This window comes from Podarcis vaucheri, assembly GCF_965113315.1.
Source record: "Podarcis vaucheri genome assembly, chromosome: 17".
Taxonomy (NCBI): domain Eukaryota; kingdom Metazoa; phylum Chordata; class Lepidosauria; order Squamata; family Lacertidae; genus Podarcis; species Podarcis vaucheri.
The window spans coordinates 11,114,623-11,137,353 of NC_138755.1; the positions used below are offsets into that span (position 1 = coordinate 11,114,623).

General features: G+C 46.0%; 1 protein-coding gene across 5 annotated transcripts; it reads left to right on the plus strand.

Annotated features, from left to right (window-relative positions):
- The first annotated feature begins 665 nt into the window (after nucleotides 1-665).
- On the plus strand, nucleotides 666-18,111 carry LOC309521998 (uncharacterized protein). 5 transcript variants are annotated; one of them, XM_082205188.1, is made up of 7 exons: nucleotides 666-2,128; nucleotides 6,194-6,298; nucleotides 8,241-8,390; nucleotides 10,263-10,325; nucleotides 14,192-14,581; nucleotides 15,988-16,085; nucleotides 17,779-18,111. In XM_082205188.1, exons 1-6 carry the CDS (start codon nucleotides 2,047-2,049, stop codon nucleotides 16,071-16,073), a joined length of 876 nt encoding a protein of 291 aa, XP_082061314.1. In that variant the 5' UTR covers nucleotides 666-2,046; the 3' UTR covers nucleotides 16,074-16,085; nucleotides 17,779-18,111. The 5 variants fall into 5 exon arrangements, with proteins under 5 accessions (XP_082061314.1, XP_082061315.1, XP_082061316.1 ...); XM_082205189.1 differs by having other exon boundaries at nucleotides 8,241-8,348; XM_082205190.1 differs by lacking the exon at nucleotides 15,988-16,085.
- The last annotated feature ends 4,620 nt before the right edge of the window (nucleotides 18,112-22,731 follow it).

The window sequence follows — 22,731 nt, forward strand, 5'->3', positions numbered from 1 at the left end:
ATCCTATGGGGCTCATCTGGGTGTTTCACAGGGCGGGTGCCACTACCGAGAAGGCCCTGTGCCTGGTTCCCTGTAACCTCACTTCTCGCAGTGAGGGAACCACCAGAAGGCCCTCAGAGCTGGACCTCAGCTGGAGACGCTCCTTCAGGTATACTGGGCCGAGGCCATTTAGGGCATGGGTAGGCAAACTAAGGCCCAGGGGCTGGATCCGGCCCAATCTCCTAAATCCAGCCTGTGGATGGTCTGGGAATCAGCAAGTTTTTACATGAGTAGAATATGTGCTTTTATTTAAAATGCATCTCTGGGTTATTTGTGGGGCATAGGAATTCGTTCTTTTTTCTTTTCTTTTTTTCAAAATATAGTCAGGCCCCCCACAAGGTCTGAGGGACAGTGGACCGGCCCCCTGCTGAAAAAGTTTTCTGTCCCCTGGTTTAGGGCTTTAAAGGTCAGCACCAACACTTTGGTTTTTTTTATATATAAATATTTATTAAATTTTCACAAATTATAAAACACACACAATGCACAATACAAACGTACACACACAAAAACAAACACGTATAATTTCAAATCCTTTTTTTCTTAAAACTTACTTCACCGACTTCCCCATACCTCCCCTTTCTGCATTCCAATTCCCAAATTTGTTTCAGCAAATCCTCCCCTCAGCACCAACACTTTGTCCAATGTGATCAGCACAGCAGCAACTTGATAGGCAAACATTTAATCCAAAGAAAACTGTTTTGCTGCCTGAGTGTGTTCCTCTTTGCTAGAAGGTTAAAACCATAGCAAGACTTGGCCGCCGAACTAATCCTCTGCCCGGACCCCTACAGCTGCTGGCACTGCATGACTTCCTACTGGAAAAGGATGGTTGTCAACCCATAAAAGAGATTGACTAGTACTATTGTTTGCACCTGGGCATTTAATTGTTTACATTTCTATCCTAAGCTGCACTTTAAAATGGCAATGATTATCGTAATATGGCAATGCACTCAGCTGCCATATATATCTCACGAAGGCAGAAATCTCTGCAGATTGCTGCTGTTATGCAGGTAGGATTCATCCACACACCGGCAGATTCAGGTTTGGCATTCTTGTGCAATGACCCTGGTGCTGCTTCTGGAAAAGAACAAGAATACTTCTACCTGTAAGAAAAGTGACTGGAAAATGCATTGATCTAACAGTTTCTCGACACAATGTCTTTTAACCAAACCAGAAATAATTTCCATAAGCATCTGACATTGTGAACCCTCCCTGCAAACTTTGTGCAAGCAAATCGGGATGAACGCTCAAGAAACACGTTGTCCGGAAGACACCTAACAGTTCCAGTCCCAGCTTAAAAGCAAGCCTGTGTTCAAGTTGGTTTAACACTTACAGAGAAAGCCTTTGGCTTTAAATTTCACGGAAAACATCCACCCTCATCCAGAGAGCCTTGTTTGCAGCAGTGAACTGCAAGGCTGCTGCATGCAAATATATCCCTTTCAAAGAGAGATAGTGCCATAGGATGGAGTCATTTGGGAGGAAGGAAGTAGATTCACTCAGGGTTGAATGCAGATTAGGCAGGCCCGTGAGTAAACTGGGCTGATGTGAAGACATTGACTTTTGCTGTGTGAGCTAAAACCATTCTGTGAAATGCTGATATGTGGTTATTGGCTGGTTGATAATACATTACCAAAAGTGTTCGTTTTGGTTTTTTTTGTTCTTTGCATACATACACACACAACACCAAAAAAATAGGAAATTTTAAATTAAATTTGCAGCTCTGTCTGGGTTTCCTCTCTCAAGATCTCAACTTTTGCCCATCAGGTGGTGGCAACCAGCGTTTGCCCACCAAACAGCCGCTGTCTAGTTTAGGGCACCATGGGAGAGGTCTCATTTGTTGCACTTTGCAGCAAGGACCTGAGAGCCATCCTTTGAATGCATCATTTCCTTCCTGGAAGCCAGCCGTGGTCTTTGTGGCATCCTCCTGCTCCTTGCCTTTTGGCCCCCAGCTCTCTGTTTATCAGCCGGTAAGCATCCTCTGTTGGGCTTTCCGAGGAGCCTTCTGCTGCGATGGCATCGTGGAAGGGACTCTACAGAAATGTTGACCTTGGGCTAGAAGACCCAAAGGCCCCTGAGCAGAGGAGTCAAGTAGGTATGTGGCGCAGAGTGAGGCACATTAGGTTAGCCATATTTATTTGTATGCTGTTGGTGGATTTTTGTCATTGTCTTCTTGGGCTGTGTATGTGATAAAGGGGAGCCATACCGGGGTGAAGGCGTCTTCTATTTGTCCCCATGTCAGTTTCAGTTTATTTGTTAATTTTTCTAGTAGGGCTGTTTCCCATACTATTTGGTACCATTGGTCCATGCTTACTCCTGACAGGTCTCTCCAGTGTCTGGCTATGATGCTTCTGGCTGCTGAAAGTAGGTGGGTTTTGAGTTCTTTGTGGTGTAAGTGGGCATTGTTGTCTTGGGAGATGTTTAGTAAGGCCAATTCTGGGGTACAGTGGTGCCTCGCAAGACGAAAAGAATCCGTTCTGTGATTCTCTTCATCTAGCGTTTTTTTTGTCTTGCGAAGCAAGCCCATTGACGGATTAGAGGATTAGCGCTATTAGCAGCTTTTAGCGGCTTATCGGATCAGCGGCTTAGCGGCTTAGAAAAAGGGGAGGAAGGGGAAAAAACCCCGCAGGAACTCGCAAGACATTTTCGTCTTGCGAAGCAAGCCCATAGGAAATTCGTTTTGCGAAGCACCTCCAAAACGAAAAACTCTTTCGTCTAGCGAGTTTTCCGTTTTGCGGGGCACCACTGTAATTTCCACCCTACTCACACATGAAAACAAAGACCACCACAGCCAACCACAAATGAATAACCACACCCTAGGCCAACCCTAACCTCTCTCACCACCCAAGCAACACAAGTGAACAGCAAAGAACCTGCACAAGCAACACTGACACCAAACCCTACATATAGTAAGTAAAATAGAAACATCGTCACCCCCACCCATCTATCCCCCCCACCACTTTCCCCCTTTTCTTTCTAATGTCTCAACAAATGAAACTGCTTTGTAAAAATGTTACATGGGGGGGGGATACGAGAGAGAGAGGCATTGCACACACTTTTGTAAATCAAGAAAATCTTTAATAAATAAACAGAGTGAGGCGCATAGGAAAAGGGTCCATTGCTGAGGATTATTAGGAGATGGCAAGGGTCCGGGTGGAGCAATCCCAGAGTTGATGATCTTACTCCTGCCTCCATTCCTAGCTCCCTACAGGATGCAGCTTCAACCAAGGCTGTTGTGTTTTTATCTCTCCCCCCCCACCCATCCCTAATTGTGCCCACTTTTTTTCTCCCAACGGCACACAACTTCTGTAGGGGCAGCAGACCCCTGATAATGGTCTAGCCCTAAAGCGGAGCTTTCCAAACTTTTTCATGTCAGTGGCACACTTTCTGGACATGCACCGTTTCATGACATGGTACCGTATTTTTCTGTGTATAAGATGAGGTTATTTTATTTAGAAATTATGCTAAAAATTGGGGGGTCATCTTATACACGGATAGTGGAGAGGTGAGACTGGCGTTTGGTGGCTGCCGGTAACGAGATTGTAAGCGGCGTTTTTGTGGGTGATTGGTGGGTGTGGCAAACTCCACTGGCTATTGACTGCTGCAGCAATTGGGTGGGGTGATTGGCACTTGCTTTTGTTAGGCGGGCGTGCCGATGATGGGTGGTTTTGTTGATGTGGTTGTGGCGGTCCTGTGGGTGAGTGATATTCAACAACCCCCCCTCCCCAAAAAAGCTAAACAACTGGGCAATCTCCCCCCATTTTCTCAGTCTGGAGTCCCAAATTATACAGGGGAGGAGGCATGTTATACACAGAAAAATAAAGCAATTCAGTTTTGCTGGCAAACGAAAGGTTAATCTAAACGAAAGGTTAATCTAACCCCTTTCCAGCCCTGGGAGGATCGCAGGGAGCATTTGTATGACACATCTACACACTGCAGCCGACACACTTGACACACTTAACGTGTCGCAACACACAGTTTGGAAAGCTTTGCCCCAAAAGGTTTATGGCTCCAGTTGGATTCAAAAACGTTTCTTTGTCCATGAAAGCCAACAACCGCTCTTGCCCAATGGGTTAGGTTTTGAGATTCGGGTATCAAAGGCATCGTCTGCTTCCACACCAAAAGCAAAATGCTCCCAGGTTTCCTGAGAAGCCCAAAGCCTTGAAGGAGTCGGACAGGCAGCTGAAGCACAGATGGCAAAACACAGAACCAACACTCCACTTTCCATGGCAGAGAAGTCTCTTAACTGCTTTACATTTGAGTGACACTTTGGCTGAAATAGCTGCAAAGCAGACATGGGGAAGGGTTAGGGAGTGAGAGGCGTTTTAACTTAATGTGCAGCAAAAGCACAATAAATTAAATGAATTAAACAACACACGTTTTTTGCATGGTTTGCATAATCTGTGCCCCCCCCCCCCGCAATGGAATTTCAGCTTCTCTCTTCACACAAATGTTAGGTTAACTTGATGCAAAGTGCTTTTTTCAGTTAGTTTTTTGTACAGACCACAACAAGTTCACTGTCAGACCCTCCAAATGTCCCTATTTTCCAGGGACAGTTCTAGATTTACAGAATCTTCCCCGGTTTCTCATTTGATCCTGGAATGTCCCACTTTTCCTTAGGACATCCGTATTTTCATCGGAGACCTGAGTTTTCTGACCCCCGAGCCATCTGAAGGCAGCCCTGTACAGGGAAGGGTTTTTTAATGTTTTATTATTATTATTTATATGTTGGGAGCCGCCCAGAATGGCTGGGGCAACCCAATCAGATGGGTGGGGTATAAATAGTAAAATTATTATTATTAAGGAATAGGATGTCCCATTTTCCATTGGAGAAATGTTGGAAGGTATGTTATTGAGGTCATAGGGACCACACTTACAGAGGCATTTCCTTGTCCTTTTCCTTAACACGAAAAGACTGGTTCTGGCAGGGAGGTGAGTTTGCCAAGCACATCACCAACAATACATGCACAACCTTTGAAACTACAGAGTCATGAGAAATTGAAGTCCAAAGTGCGAGATTGGCTCCATTATTACCAAATAATGGAGGTTTACAAACAAGACAGGAAAATTGGCTTCCAGGTGGAGAAATCAAAATTAGAAACAGAATTGCTAGAGCCCAATGCTAAGAATTTGTCTAGAATGTATAACTTGTTGCTGAAATGGAATACACAAGATGAAACAGTTAAGTCAGCTATGATTAAGTGGGCACAGGACATTGGTCATAACATTATGTTTGCAGACTGGGAACAGTTGTGGACCACCGGTATAAAATTTACGGCATGTAATGCCCTAAGAGAGAATATTATGAAAATGATTTACAGGTGGTACATGACCCCAGTCAAGCTAGCAAAAATATACCATTTGCCTGATAATAAATGTTGGAAATGTAAAGAAACTGAAGGTACTTTTTATCACCTTTGGTGGACATGCCCGAAGATTAAGGCTTTCTGGGAAATGATATATAATGAAATAAAAAGGTACTTAAATGTACTTTCCCTAAGAAACCAGAGGCCTTTCTCTTGGGCATTGTTGGCCAATTGGTGCCAAAGAAAGATAGAACATTTTTTATGTATGCTACAACAGCAGCAAGAATACTCATCGCAAAGTATTGGAAGACACAAGATCTACCCACCCTGGAAGAATGGCAGATGAAAGTGACAGACTACATGGGACTGGCTGAAATGACTGGCAGAATCCGTGATCAGGGGAAAGAGACGGCGGATGAAGATTGGAAGAAATTTAAAATTTATCTTAAGAAACATTGTAAAATGAATGAAAGCTAAAATGTTGAAGTTTTTAGGGGGGGAAGGGGTTTTCAGCTGTAAAAGATTAAGTAAAAGAAAAGAATAAGGGATAAATCTGATAAAATTAAGTGTTAGGATTTGCTGAAATAATTTTGGGAATTAGGATGTAGAAAGGGGAGGTTTGGGGGAGTCGACGAAGTAAGGTTTATGAAAAAAGCATATGAAATTATACATGTTTGTTTGTTTCTTTATTTGTTTGTGTTGTCTATAAAATTTTTTTGTAAAACCAATAAAAAAAATTATAAAAAAAACCAATACATGCACAACCTGGCTTGGCCTGTATGTGGCCGGATGACACCCCAAAATAGTGACAGTCTGGAAATGCCCTAACTTAGCTCCTCCTTTCCTCCATGCAGGCACCAAGGAGTACCCCGAGGAAGAGAGCGTCTATGAGCCCTTTGATGCTGTGGCCAGTTTGGAGGGCAAGCAAGGAGGACAGGTGGCTGCGCCATGGCGCCCAGGTATGTCCGGCCTGAGCTTCAGGGGGATCCTCAGGGGGTCTGGAGTTCACTCACAAGTCACCACGTATTGCCCTGGGGCTGTTCTTTAGGCAGTGGGCTGGGGGGCCGGGAAGTCCCATTAGCAGTGGAGAATATTGGAGCCTCGTCACTAAGAAGGCCATGCAAAGGACCTACATCTTTATTTGGGGAAGAAAATATAAGAAAATGGAGAGTGATTTGTGCAAAGTAGGAAATGGGAAGCCTTCCCTATTGTGCAGGGCAGTGATGGCCAAACGTGGCTATCCAGCTGTTTTGGGACAACAATTCCCATCATCCCTGACCATTGATCCTGTTAGCTAGGGATGATGGGAGTTGTAGTTCCAAAACAGCTGGCCATCACTGGTGTAGGGAGATGATTTCTTGAGCCTGGTGTTCATTTACCTCCATTCGTCCCCCAACCCCGCCCAAACCCAGGGTTGTATTTTACAATGAACCCCAATGTTCTAGACTCCCCCCATTGTTAAATTGTATTTTGGAGGTTGCTTCCTTTTTAGTTTGCTTACTACTGCCTTTTTTGTGTCATAAAATCTGATGCTGCTGCTGCTGCTGCAACAAATAAATAGCAAATGGCCCCAAAGCAATAAACTTATAGAGTTAAGACTGCATTGCAGAGGACTGGGACCCTTTGAGCTTTCTCCAGATTGAGGTGCAGAGTGTTTGAGGACCGGGACATTCGCAGGGAAACCAAAATGCTTGTTTACAAAGCTATTGTACTACAGTGGTACCTTGCAAGACGAATGCCTCGCAAGACAAAAAACTCGCTAGACGAAAGGGTTTTTTGTTTTTTGAGCTGCTTCGCAAGACGATTTTCCCTATGGGCTTGCTTCGCAAGACAGAAACGTCTTGCAAGTTTGTTTCCTTTTTCTTAACACCGTTAATACAGTTGCAACTTGACTTCGAGGAGCAACTCATAGAACGCGGTGTGGTAGCCTTTTTTGAGGTTTTTAAAGACTTTGGTGATTTTTGAAGCTTTTCCAAAACTTTCCCGACACGGTGCTTCGCAAGACGAAAAAAATCGCAAGACGACAAAACTCGTGGAATGAATTAATTTCGTCTTGCGAGGCACCACTGTACTAACCTTACTGTATGCTTGTGAAACATGGACCACTTATAAACGCCATCTCCAGCTCCTCAAAAGATTGTCTCTGAAATCAACGGTGTCTCTGAAAAATTTTGCACATTACTTGGGAAGACAGGCAAACTAATGTCAGTGTACTGGAAGAAGCAAAGATCACCATTGATACTGAAGCAATGATTCTTCAACATCAACTTGGTTGGACTGGTCATGTTTTGCAGATGCCTGATTATCGTCTTCCAAAGCAACTACCCTATTCTGAACTTAAAAATGGAAAGCGTAATGCTGATGGTCAACAAAAGAGGTTGAAAGACTCTCTTGAGGCAAATCTTTTAAAAATGTAATATAAACCCTGGCAACAGGGAAACACTGGCCTGCGAGTGCTCCAACAGGAGAAAAGCCTTTACCAAAGGTGCCATGGGCTTTGAAGACACTTGAACTCAGGACGAAAGGGAGAAACGTGCTAAGAGGAAGGCACGCTTGGCAAACCCTCACCGTGTTCAACTCCTGCTTGGGAACCTGTGTCCCCACTGTGGAAGGTCGTGTGGATCCAGAATTGGCCTCCATGATCACTTATGGACTCACTGTTAAAACCTTGTTTACAGAAGACAATCTTACTCGGCTAGGAGTGAAGAAGAAGAAGAAGAAGAAGAAGAAGAAGAAGAAGAAGAAGAAGAAGAAGAAGAAGAATTCTGTGATACCACAGGGATTGGTGTGGCAGGTGAGGGGAAGCTGGTGGCAGAGCGGAGGTGGAGAACAGGCAGAATGACACTCTCTCTCTCTCTCTCTCTCTCTCTCTCTCTCTCTCTCTCTCTCTCCCTTTCTCAGCTGGGAAGCCATCTTGGACACGCAAGGTGGTTTTAGTAGCTGTTGCTGCTCTGCTGGCTACCTCGGTGTTCCTGAACGTGCTGCTGCTTGCTGTGGGAATTATGCGCTGTAAGTGGTCTTCTGGGTCTCTAAAGGCTGCTGGGGCGCCAGGTAGGGGTTTGCCAGACTGATATACTTTCTTCCTGTATCATTCAGAAGACGTGCATGGGACCCTGGATGTCTGCCTGGATTCTCAGCTGGGGAAAAGGCATAGTTTAGTGGTCGGGCGCATGCTTTGCATGCCATAGGTTCCTCTCAGGTTTGGCCCCTCACACCACCTCCATGTGGGGCTGACAAAGACCCCTGCCTGAAACCCCCAAAGCTGCTGCCAGCCAGTGTAGACAATACTGAGGTAGGCTGACAGTGGTCTAAGCCAGTGGTTCCCAACCTTTTTTTGGCCATGCCCCACCTAAGCATCTCTAAAATCCTGATGCCCCCACCACCGTGACATATAATTCTTATTATTCAAAAAGTGAACTCCTGTTCACGTGGAGGAAGCTGAAAAGGCCATTAACCTGGTCTAAACAAGCTTCCAAATTGTCCCCCTTAAAAATCAAGTTGCTCCCCTGTGGGGCGTGTGCCCCATGTTAGGAACCATGGGTCTAAGCTCAGTATACAGTGGTTTCCTCTGCTCCCCAAGGTGGAGCTTCATTCAAAGTGCATTATAGTCAATTGCACAACATTGAAGTGCATTGAAGCAGTGTGTGAGAGTTTAGGGAGAGTTAACGTAACTCTATGCAACAATTTTCCTGGCATACACTGATTTAAAAAAACCAGCAACCAAGAAAGGGAGCACTAAAATGGTACGAAAAGTGATGGTTGACACTTTCAGATGTAAGTTCCATATGGCCACTTGGTCAGTGAGGCTTGGTGAGTACCACGCTCCCTTTTCAAGCCAGTGGTAGGGTATCACTTTTAGGTAACGCCGCTAAGACTGACACACACACCATGGGGCCTTCAAAGTTTCTTTTTCACCAGTTGCTATTGTGAAGGTAGCCTCCGGCGCTGATCCTTCAGCCAGCCTGTAGTAGTAGTAATAATAATAATAATAATAATAATAATAATAATAATAATAATAATACAGTGGTACCTCTGGATACGAACGGGATCCGTTCCGGAGCCCTGTTCACATCCTGAAGTAAACGCAATCCGGGTCTGCGCGGATCGTGATTTGCTGCTTCCGCGCATGTGTGTGACATCATTTTGACCGTATGTGCATGCGCGAGCAGCAAAACCTAGAAGTAACGCGTTCCATTACTTCCGGGTCACTGCGGAGCGCAAACCGAAAGCACTCAACCTGAAGCAACTTCAACCCGAGGTATGACTGTAATAATAATAATAATAATAATAATAATAATAATAATAATAATGCCCCACCCATCTGGCTGTATTTCATCAGCCACTCTGGCCAGCTCCCGACAGAATACAATAGCACCTCTGGTTACATACTTAATTTGTTCCGGAGGTCCTTTCTTAACCTGAAACCATTCTTAACCTGAGGTACCACTTTAGCTAATGGGGTCTCCCACAGCTGCCTCACCACCACCGCACAATTTCTGTTCTCATCCTGATGTAAAGTTCTTAACCTGTGGTACTACTTCCGGGTTAGTGGAGTCTGTAACCCAAAGTGTTTGTAACCAGAGGTGTTTGTAACCCGAGGTACCACTGTATTAAAAACACAATAAATCACCAAACATTAAAAACTTCCCTAAACAGGGCTGCCTTCAGATGTCTTCTAAAAGTCAGATAGTTGTTTATTCCCTTGACATCTGATGGGAGGGCGTTCCACAGGGTGGGTGCCACTACCGAGAAGGCCCTCTGCCTGGTTCCCTGTAATCTCACTTCTCGCAGGGAGGGAACCACCAGAAGACCCTTGGAGCTCGACCTCAGAGGGTGGAGATGCTCCTTCAGGTATACTGGGGCCGAGGCCATTTAGGGCTTTAAAGGTCAGCACCAACTTCTTCTTGTTGGCTCCCTGCACAGATTCTAAGATGTCTGCTGCTTTGGAGCAAGCGCGTGCTGAGAACAGGAAGCTCCAAGAGGCAGGTGAGTGTCTGTGGGAGTTGTGGCGGACCTTGTGGTGGAGCTCAAGACCCCCTGGCTCTGCCCTCGCTGCCCCAAGGCTGGAAGGTGGTGCTCAGCTCCACATTTCAGGCTAGGCGCACGAGTGCAGGTTTTCTGGAGAGCAGAATAAAAGTTCTGTCTTGGTACTTCCCAAAAGCTCTGCAGAACAGTGATGTAGTTGGCTGTGAAATATCTTTTACTTCTCGTTTGAAAACGATATACCTGCTGATAGCCAGCCTAGGTGGCTGGCTGGAACCAGAGCCAGCCCACCCATGAGGCAGGGTGAAGCAGCTGCCTCAGGCGGCGGAAGTGGTGATGCAGGCAGGGCGGCAGAAGGCACCTCGGGTGGCAAAATGGGCTGGGCTGCCCCTGACTGGAACCAACAGGGGGCCACTAAGAAACAAGAGGGAGAACGATGGGCTTGCTGAGGAGAATCCAGAAGTATGCAGATGTTTAAAGTGTCAAAATGGGTGGGAAATAAAAGACTCCAGGGACGACCAAATAATTCTGTAAAGAATTATCTCTGCAATTCTCAGGTGCAGCAGGGAAGTCTATCCCATCATGAGTGCTGAAGTAAGAGTCATCCGTCAGCACAGTCGGCTTCTGGAAAGGGAAGGGTGCCATTTTGTCATTTGCCTCAGTCGGCAAAATGTTTTAACCCCAATCACAATTCATTGTGTTTCTCAATTAATTGACCAATTGTCTCAGTTAATATTAAACGGCAATTAGTCTCTTCAACCCTACAGAGCTGCTTTTTACTGTCTCTGTCAGAAGCTCCATGTTCCAAAAACATCCCTCGGGGTTGTTCCATGTTTCTGTTGTTGTTGTTGTTTAGTCGTTTAGTCGTGTCCAACTCTTCGTGACCCCATGGACCAGAGCACGCCAGGCACTCCTGTCTTCCACTGCCTCCCGCAGCTTGGTCAAACTCATGCTGGTAGCTTCAAGAACACTATCCAACCATCTCATCCTCTGTCGTCCCCTTCTCCTTGTGCCCTCCATCTTTCCCAACATCAGGGTCTTTTCCAGGGAGACTTCTCTTCTCATGAGGTGGCCAAAATATTGGAGCCTCAGCTTCAGGATCTGTCCTTCCAGTGAGCACTCAGGGCTGATTTCCTTCAGAATGGAGAGGTTTGATCTTCTTGCAGTCCATGGGACTCTCAAGAGTCTCCTCCAGCACCATAATTCAAAAGCATCAATTCTTCAGCAATCAGCCTTCTTTATGGTCCAGCTCTCACTTCCATACATCACTACGGGAAAACCATCGTTTTAACTATATGGGCCTTTGTTGGCAAGGTGATGTCTCTGCTTTTTAAGATGCTGTCTAGGTTTGTCATTGCTTTTCTCCCAAGAAGCAGGCATCTTTTAATTTCGTGACTGCTGTCACCATCTGTAGTTAGCAGGACTTTTCCTTTTGCCTGCAGGTGAGAGCTTCAGATTTCATGAGCTCCTTCAAACCAAACTTTGATGATCTCCAGTTTAGTTTTGGAGCAGTTCAAGCACCCTGACGGCTTGACCAGATTATCCATAGATGTATCTGGGACTGCTTTATTCAAATTCTAAACTAGATGGTCAGATCGAACATGGACAAGAGTCTAAGCTCTATTATTGCAGTAGGTTTCTATTCTACGAACTTGCAGTGAAGAGAATAGTACTCACTAAATATTGCTTTAGTGGCAAGCACGTGGCTATTTTGCCAGAACCAAAAGCCTCTAGAGTAGTTGACAAGGAATTGTACATTTCCTTACAGCCTCCCCATCTATCTCATCCTTCTCACTCTGCAGATCTATTGTTCTTTCGAAGGACTCCATGCTTACATTCATTTTCCCCAGCTGGGAGTAGGGGAAAGAGGCAGCTCCCTTTGCAAAGCCACATTGGACATTCCCTAGTCACTGGGGACCATTTGCCTGCAAAAGAGAGAATATCCCAACAGGACATGTCATTTTAGGGGGTGAAACTTAATTTTTGCAAATTTTGTCAGTGAGGGGGTGTTAAAAACATGTTTTTGGGTGTGAGGAAATCAAATCTGTTATTATTTTTTTGCCAGGACAACATTTAGCTTACCAAGTCTACATCTGAATAAGAAGCAAATAAACTGCTTTGAGAAAACCAAATAATTTAAATTTTTACCTTTTGAAAGTGTCAGGTAATATAAAATATGTATAACATATAAATCAAACTAATATAAATATATAACATAACTGCAAGTACTTGGCAATCATTTTTAATCTTTTCTATGTGATTTTACACACATTTTATTTACCAAACAGAACTAAGTTATATCAGTTTAACCAAAATATCTTTTAGATTCCTGAGTCATTTTACAACTTTTTATCACCCCTCATTTTTTGGAATTGGAAAGTTGACAAGTTTGAAATGCCCTGCTTCCCCAGCTAGGATAGGATAATTTCCAGCAGTCCTATGAAAAATGGAGCAACCAGCTCAGCAAAACCCACTCCTACAATCACAGAATCACAAGTATGGTAAGGACCCCAAGACATCACCCAGCCCCAAGCCCTAACTCAGAATATTGCTAAGGAATATAGCAACATCTGAGCTGGCAATTAGTCCCAAACTTATTAGTTAGGTGCAAGATTAATAGCGCCAATAACATCTCACTGGAAATCCACAAAATCTCCAAGAATCATAGACTGGGTTTGAATGTTCTGGAAGATAGCTTCCCACAAAATTAGCACATTTTGTCATGCCCTCCTCAAACCAATACATATACGGGAAAAGGGGCTCCCTTAATCCATTTTTGGAACACATTTCGAAGATAAAATTAAGCCCCGTATTTGTTTCTCATCGTTACTCTCTGCCTACTAAAAATATTATAATATATTGTCAGGGCCAGTCATTATTTTTGTCAAAATGTCTATATTTTAAGCCTTGCCGTACTTAAAAAACATATGTTTAATGCTAATTTAAAATGGCTATATTGAAATTGAAATGTTGAGTGAATTCTGAACATTGGCAGATGCTGTTCTAAATAGTCTTCACTGGCTACAGGGACGTGGGTGGTGCTGTGGTCTAAACCACTGAGTCTCTTGGGCCTGCCGATTAGAAGGTCAGCAGTTCGAATCCCCGTGACGGGGTGAGCTCCCGTTGCTGTCCCAGCTCCTGCCAACCTAGCAGTTCGAAAGCACGCCAGTGCAAGTAGATAAATAGGTACTGCTGTGGCGGGAAAGTAAACGGCTTTTCCGTGCACTCTGGCTTCCGTCAATGTGTCCCGTTGCGCCAGAAGCAGTTTAGTCCTGCTGGCCACGTGACCCGGAAAGCTGTTTGTGGACAAACGCCGGCTCCCTCGGCCTGAAAGCAAGATGAGCGCTGCAACCCCATAGTTGCCTTTGACTGGACTCAACCACCCGGGGGTCCTTTTTACCTTTACCTTTTTACTGGTTATCGATGGCTAGCCTGGACTGTTGCTTTGTCTTGCACTTGATATACAGTGAGCGCTCGGGTTGCGAATGTGATCCGTGCGGGATGCATGTCCGCAACCCGCGTCTGCGCATGCGCGGGTTGCAATTCGGCGCTTTTGCGTATGTGCAAAGCTCGATTTAGCGCTTCTGCACATGCACGACCGCTGAAACCTGGAAGGAACCTGTTCCTGTACTTTCAGGTTTCGGCGGTCCGCAACCCAAAACAACGCAACCTGAAGCGGCTGTAACCTGAGGTATGACTGTACTTTACTGTCTCAGTCCTGTTCTCTGGTAAGAAGCTGCAGAGACCTGACTCCATTTGTTCTCTCGCTCTCTTTCCCCCTCTTGTCACTTTCCTCCTCTTGTCCATTCACTGCCTGCCTGCCTCTGGCTGCTGTCATTCCTCCATGCTAACTTTGTTCCTCTTGCCAGTCCCCAGCTCCTTCTTGCTGTACAATGAGAACCGCAGTCATTGTGTGACGAGGAAGGAGCCCAGCTCTCTCACACAAGCGCCCTGTGACCCTAGGAACTGGCTGCAGCATTTTCAGTGGTTCTCCAGAGGCCTCCTCCTTCACGTGGATTCACTGCTCTGCGTGGCAGCACCCAAGGCCAAAAGAAGGGAGACCGTCCGTCTGGAACCCTGCAATGGGACGAACCCGCTCCAGCGGTGGGAATGCCGCGACCACGATCTGCTGGCCCTGGAGGGCAAGGATCTGTATTTCAACTACGGCAACAGTCTTGAACGGGTGGTGATGCTGTTTGACGGCAACGGGCCCTGGAGTCGCTGGGTCACCTACGACACCCGCCAAAACATCTGCAGCAGTGAGTCCTGGCAGGGTACTCCCCCCTTTCAGCGCCCAAGGAGGACGGCATACCCTCCAACATTTCTCCAGTGAAAATAAGTGGTGTTTAAACTACAGAGCCTAGGACTTGCCGATCAGAAGGTCGGTGGTTCGAATCCCTGCGACAGGGTGAGCTCCCGTTGCTCAGTCCCTGCTCCTGCCCACCTAGCAGTTTGAAAGCACGTCAAAGTGCAAGTAGATAAATAGGTACCGCTCCAGCGGGAAGGTAAATGGCGTTTCCGTGCGCTGCTCTGGTTTGCCAGAAGTGGCTTAGTCATGCTGGCCACATGACCTGGAAGCGGTATGCCGGCTCCCACGGCCAATAAAGCGAGATGAGCGCCGCAACCCCAGAGTCGGTCTCGACTGGACCTAACGGTCAGGGGTCCTTTACCTTTTTATTCAATAATAATAATAATAATAATAATAATAATAATAATAATAATAACCCTTCTACCTGGGTTGCCCCAGCCACTCTGGGTGGCTTCCAACATATATAAAAGCACAATAAAACATGAAACATGAAAAAAAAACTTCCCAATACAGGGCTGCCTTCAGATGTCTTCTGAAGGCCATGTAGTTACTTATCTCTTTGGCTCGGCGGTCGCATAACTCCATACCCTCCAATATTTCTCTGATGAAAATTGGGACATCCAAAGGGAAAGCATGATTTTCCGGGATCAAATCAGAAACGGGGGTGGCATCTGTAATTCCGGGACCGTCCCTGGAAAATAGGGACACTGGGAGTGTCTGGGGTGGGTGTGTTGGGGGTGAAAGCCCGTGCCAAAGGGATGGCTATGGGATGCAAAGAACCGACAGCTAAACATGCTATTTGTGTCCTTCCCATCCCGAGACATGTTCCTGTTGTACTGCAACCATTTCTGTCTGCAGACACTCTGGCTCTCAAAAAGCTCAGCAAAGAAGGATACTAAAACTCATCAGCATCTGTTTGGGGGTTGGCACGGCTCAGATAAACAGCTGCCCTGGACACAGAATTGACCTGCACCTCCATGGACAGCTATGAGTCCAAAGTGACTCCCAGGCTGCGCAGCTGGTCCTTCAGGGGCGCAGTTTCCCCATTCAGGACCAGAGAGCCCCACACACCTGCCTGCCCCCTGTCCCCCCAAAACAGTACTTCTATCTTTTCAGCATTCAATCTCAATTGAATTCTCCAACCGCCTCCAGACACTCACACAGGACATTCGCCGTCTTCACTGGTTCTGATTTAAAAGAGAGGTAGAGCTGGGTCTCAGTGTTATGAATGTGTTATAAACATGCAGCACCAGATGGCACTGTAGAGCACAAAACTTTTCTATGTGATTTTACATAGCATTTCCCCCCTTTGCTATAACGATTTAATTTATGACTTGTTTTTCCCCCTGTGTGTAGATCTACCCTTGGTTTCCCTGCCTTCTGCCCCACCAGTCCAAAGGGCCGTAAGCACCACTGGGCATGGAGGACACCCTGTAGCATGAGAGGGAAGAAAGGTAGGCAACCTAGTCAAACCAAGTCTTTCTTCTTCCCCGTTTCCCAGTGCCGGATTTACATATACAGTGGTGCCCCGCAAGACGAATGCCTCGCAAGACAGAAAACTCGCTAGACGAAAGAGTTTTCCGTTTTGGAGGTGCTTCGCAAAACGAATCTCCTATGGGCTTGCTTCGCAAGACGAAAATGTCTTGCGAGTTCCTGCGGGGTTTTTTCCTCCCCCCCTTTTTCTAAGCCGCTAAGCCGCTTATCAGCTGATCCGATAAGCCGATAAGCCGCTAAAAGCCACTAATAGCGCTAATCCGCTAATCCGTCAATGGGCTTGCTTCGCAAGACGAAAAAACCGCTAGACGAAGAGAATCACAGAACGGATTCTTTTCGTCTTGCGAGGTACCACTGTAAGCTAAACAAGCTCTAGCTTAGGCTCCCACTCTCTTGGGGGGGCCCCAAAAAAATTTAAGGAAAAAAACCTGGATGTACATTTCCAAAATATAAGATAAAAAACAAATAAAATAAAACCTACAAACAGCAACAGTGTTTTGTGTTGTGTAGGCTCCTATATTGTAAGTCATGGGCCCTGCCTTCTAGCCTGCTCCCCGAAATATCACTGGTTTGCTCATTCCTATATACAGTATAGGGTGCCCACATTCTGCTATTTATAATATAGTTTGCACCATATATTTACACCTATTATTATTTCATGCTGTGGCAAGTTTCTAGAGACTAGATTATGAGTAAATTCTGTTTCTAAAGGAACTTTTGTTATTGCCAAAATCATTTTAAGTTAGAGCTTAATCATTATTTCACTATTAATGTACTTCTTCTTAATTGTATTTCACTATTAATATACTTACGGGACACGGGTGGCGCTGTGGGTTAAACCACAGAGCCTAGGGCTTGCTGATCAGAAGGTCAGCCGGATGAGCTCCCATTGCCCGGTCCCTGTTCCTGCCCACCTAGCAGTTCGAAAGCACGTCAAAGTGCAAGTAGATAAATAGGTACTGCTCCGGCGGGAAGGTAAACGGCGTTTCCGTGCGCTGCTCTGGTTCGCCAGAAGCGGCTTAGTCATGCTGGCCACATGACCCAGAAGCTGTACGCCGGCTCCCTTGGCCAATAAAGTGAGATGAGCGCCGCAACCCCAGAGTCGGTAACGACTGGACCTAATGGTCAGGGGTCCCTTTACCTTTACCTATTAATATACTTCTTAATTGTATTTCAGTTCAACAATTACTTTGATAAAATACATACGTTATTATGTGCAAATGGCTTTAGATACCTATTAGCTTCCTACATTACCATATAGCATATATTCAACACAAAAAACAGCAACTATTTGTTGTTGACAAAGGGCTGCTGGACATATAAAAGGCCCCATTACCTTCAGTAACTTAGGGCCTCATCAAACCTAAATCCGGCCCTGATCCTGCCACCAAGTGGATATTTCTGGCTCAAGCAAACAGTCCTCTAACGTTTGGGACTTTAAGTGGCCTGGTATACTCCCTACACGGGCAAAGTGATATGGTGCTTGGTCATGGGCAGAAAAACGAGTTCTCAGGCTATTCCCCCCAAAAAAACCACACACAATGATTTCACTTGATTAAACTATTTGACTTGTTGCTTTACTGAAACCTTAATAGTTTTGAGGAATCGTTGGGGTATCTGGTATGTGATGCCGTTTTGCTTGGGTTTTTGTAGCTCTTGGCAACAAAACGAGTCCAGTCGTGGAGATATGAAGAATTGTGGCCTGATGGGAAACATCTGGATCTGTGAGGGACAGCTTCTGTTCAGTGAGGTGCAGTCGCCAACATTGCCATCCTGCCCCCAGCTTTTTCGGCACCACAAAAATCACTTCCCAGCTCACTTCATCTCCTGAATGAGGGGGTGCTAAAAATTTGTAACATGACTTGGGAATTCAAAATATATTTGGGTAAAATTAATATCTTTTATTGTGCGTAAAATTGCACAGAAATCTTTAAAAACGATTGCCCAGTACTTGCAATTAAATTGATATTATTTCTATATATTATATATTGTTTTTATTGTTCCTTCTTATTTAGCATTACAGGACATTTTCAGAAGGTAAATTCTTTGGTTTTCCAAAACAGTTTATGTGCTTCTTCGCCAGCTGTAGACTTTACCAAGCTAAATGTTGTCCAGTCACAAAAATAAGATGATTGGAATTCCTCACACCCAAGAACATATTTTTAGGATTCCTCAATGAAGAAATCTGCTAAAATTAAATTTCACCCCCCACCCTAAAATGACACACCCTATTCTGCAAAGAAAACAAAAGTTTTCAGGCAAAACAAGTGCTGAAGCAGTCTGGGAAATGAATGTGAACTTGCTTATTTCACTGAAACGTGCTCAGTGTGCTGTTATTGTCCTGTTTGTTCTTCTTCTACAATCTGCACATAGCACAGCTTTATTTTATTGGTATGATGCTTCAGACATTTCTGAATCTAGGGATTTGTAAAACGTTTCATTTTGCTTATTTGCACGTCACCATCATCTGTGGAAATTGTGCTTTAGGACAGATCCTGTCCCCCGACTCAGCTACACAGCTGCAAATAAATCGTTTTAAATGTGCTGTAGAGGGCAATATACAAATGTGACACTAGATGGCGATGGTGAGCTATACAAAATTCAATGTATTTTTCAAAAAAAAAATTGTAAAAGCATTTTCACAGCGTTTTTTATATGCGTGTAAATTCCACTTCCATGACATCTAATATAAAGGATAAGTCATTATTTTGTGAATGCAAGTACAGTTTTTTCCCACGTTTTGACCATCCGCACAATGAAGTGGTAGCAATGTATATTCTACCACATCACTGTGTGTTTTGTGTGTGTGTGTGTTTACTTTTTAATTGGGTTAAGAAAGGAACACTGGACTTCCCTATTAGAGAATTAAGGGTTTTGTGGAGGTTGGGTGGTTTTTATATTTAGTTCAGCCAAGTGCTGGAATGGCGGAAAACGACTGTTGCGCCAAACAGGATCGAGGCCCCAAGACACGTCATACGCACATGAATACCATATGCCTTCTCCCACACGGACGTAAACAAAACAGCCAGACTCATACATTCACAGATATTTAATTGTCCATAAGGACATACAAATATTTTTTTTAAAACGCCCACATCTTCCGTACCGCATTTCTTCATTAGGCTGGCTATGGCTTTGCGCTCCCGTGTTGTAGAACGTGGTCTCTTATCAGCTGAAAACTGCATCGCAAAGGCAGCATTAAGGGGAAATGATGGAAACCGAACAGGATGTGGAAATAACCAACACACGCACACAGCATTCTGGGGATTGTGAAATGGAGTTCAGATTTCTCGCTCGATTATGGCCTGGCACCCTAAGGGTCTAAAAATCTATTCCAGGGGACATATACTGCTGGCACGCATCTTCTGGCGTTATTTGGTCAAAGGAGCACATGAGCTGCTCTCACACCCCTCTGCAGTTCTGTGGCAGCTGCTGGCAAAGGAGGTGCCAACTGTATTGGCATCTCAGCAAGTGGGGAGGCGGGCATAGGTTGGGGCTGCCTCAGTCACATGTAGTTAGGCCCTCTGAGACACACCTTGACCCATGGCATGCTTGCCCCACTTGTATAATAAAAGGTTTAACCAGGCCTATGGGGAGAGCGTCTTGGCCTAGCCCAATATGGCGGACTAAGATGAAGCGAGTGGCGGCCATTCTCCACTGGAGAACTTCCGCCTGCTATGAAAGAGAGGAACTAGCCAAACAGCCGGTGCCGCAAAGGACCGCCAGAAGCTGAGATGCTTCCGAAAAAGGTGTGCTCAGGTAGAGTCAGACTCACACTTCCTGTCACACAGGGGCACATCCCATGTTGAGGGGGCAGAATTATTGGAAAAGGACTTGAATATAATACTGCCAATATCGCCGTGCCATCACAGAAGGCCTAAGGTGCAGCCACACTTGAAACACTGTGTAAAAAGTCCTGGTTGCTGTGCTTCAGAAAAGATATTGTAGAGCTGGGGGAAAGTTCAGGAAAAGGGCAACCAGAATGAGCAAAGCCTCCACGAGGCTGCAACTTGGGAGTGGGGTTGTATAAGATTGTGCATGGAGAAAATGGAGGGGGGGGTGTTCTCCCTCTCTTGTAATACAGTCGTACCTTGGAAGTCAAACAGAATCCGTTCCAGAAGTCCATTCGACTTCCAAAACGTTTGGAAACCGAAGCACGGTTTCTGATTGGCTGCAGGAAGCACCTGCAGCCAATCGGAAGCCACGCTGGACGTTCGGGTTCCAAAGAGTGTTCGCCAACTGGAACAATTACTTCTGGATTTGCAGTGTTCGGGAGCCAAAACGTTTGACTTGCAAGGCGTTTGGGATCCAAGGTACGACTGCACTAGGAGCTGGGGCTACCCAACGAAGCTGACAATTAAAAAATTCGGGACAGACCAAAGAAAGTCTAGTGAACAGCTAATCGTGTGGAGCTTGATGCCATAGGAGGTAGCGATGCCCACCACCTTGGTGGTTTTCAAAGGATATTAGACATATTAATGCAACATGAGGCTATCAATGGCTTCTATCCATGATGGCTACATTCTGGCTCCAGCGCCAGAGGCAACAGGCCAGTTGCTGGGAATCGCAGCCAGGGAGAGCGATGTTGTAACTCAGGTCCTGGTTGGCCACTGTGAGGGCAGGATGCTGACCTAAATGGGATAGTGGGCTGATCCTGCAAGGGCATGTTCTGATGCAAACAGGGGGCAGGGTTATTTGTTTTTCTGGCAAGGTGGCACAATTCTCCTTTTCTCCCATCCCACTTGGCAGCAGGCTATTTCTGCATTTTAGCAGAAATTTAGCAGAGTCAGGGGGCGCTAATGGTGCCATAGAAAGGTCTGGGCCCTGGCTTTTGGCAGCGGGGGCGGGGGGCGGGAATCTCAGCTGCACAGCAATGCAGAACGAGAGGGAGAATCACACTGAAGCCCCTGTCACAGACGGGGCTGCAAGAATTTTCAGAGAAGGAACTGGAATCCCAGCCCTTGCACTTTTAGTGTCTTCCAGGGCAGAGGAACCGACTGGGTTTGGGGTTTCCTGCCTTGCCCCTCCCCCCAAGACTTGGGCATTTCATAGAGTTTAGCCTTTCATTTTCAGGTAGGGTTGCCATACATCTGGAATTTCCTGGATTACTGTAGTCGCAAAGCAATGTCCGAGTGGAAATCGGCTAAATGACTTGGAAAATCTGGATGAACGGCAGCTGATGTCGGCAGTGTCGTTTCTGCTCAGAAATAGCTCAAAAGCGTCCAATTTTGCAAATAAAAAAAGCTCAATAACTTTTCTGCCTGGATTTTCACTTTTTGAAATATGGCAACCCTACTATCAGGCAGGAAGAAAGTGGAAATGAACTGCTCACCCAGTTCCACAGTCAAAACAAAAGCTGAGCCATTTTAAAAACCGTAAATTAGAATTAGGGGAACACGGTTAGGCCTGGCCTCAGCAGGCAGACCCCTTGAACCCATTGGTCAGCCTCGTCCCCCAGCAGCATAGCATGGTTTGCTGGTGCCTGGAGCAAGCTGGGGTGCACCAGGGGGGTGAGGCATGGAGGGTGAATGGAGCCTGCTGCGCCAGCCTAGCCCTTGCCACCAACGTTGCCAGAGTGCCCCCCACCCCATCGGAGCCAAGCAGGGCTGCACTGCCTGCCCTCCTGCACAGTGGAGAGCCTGGCCAGCCAACGCGGCCCTGGGGCCATCTTGGGACCACCAGGGGGCTATGAGAAGCCAAATGGGCAGCCCCCTCTTAAAAAATGCACCAAGGGACATCGCCCTGGCAGCCCACCCTTCCAAACTATGCCCCTGCTCTCCCCTGCATTGATGCCTGCCTTTGCCCCCCCCCCACCCCAAACATATTTTCAGTGCTCCAATCAGAACCAGGTGGCTTCGAATTCTTGTTTTAATTTCCCAGAAAGCTCCAGTTTCATGCTCCTTCAGGGGCATTGTGGGAAATTGAAATGGAAGTTCTTGGCTGCCCAGACCACTGCCTCTGACAGATAAGCCCACCCACAAGAGGGCGTGGAGGAGACTTTGCCAAGGGCATCCCTCAGGCCTGAGCTCTGGCACAAACTCGCAGAGGAGTTTGCCTTTGGCAAGCGACAGCTTCACAAACTTGGCTCCCATCTATAATAAAGGGAGGGTAATAATACTGACCCACCTTCGAGGGTTTGTTTGAAGTGCTCTGGATGATGAGGGAAATGTGCTACTTAAATACTACCGATTCAACGTTATCAGGCAAAGAAAACAACATCTTGGTCAGCTCCCCTCTTCCTCGAAACCGCTGACACGCAGGAACAAGAAACACTTCCTTCCTGTCCCCACACAATAAATTTCACGGTGGGAATTTAGGAGGTTGAAAGCGCTCTACAAACTGCACTCTGGTAAAAATAAAAAAAATCCTTCCAGTAGCACCTTAAAGACCAACTAAGTTAGTTCTTGGTATGAGCTTTCGTGTGCATGCACACTTCTTCAGATACACACCAGGGGGGTGAGGCATGGAGGGTGAATGGAGCCTGCTGCGCCAGCCTAGCCCTTGCCACCAACGCTGCCAGAGTGCCCCCCACCCCATCGGAGCCAAGCAGGGCTGCACTGCCTGCCCTCCTGCATAGTAGGGAGCCTGGCCAGCCAACATGGCCCT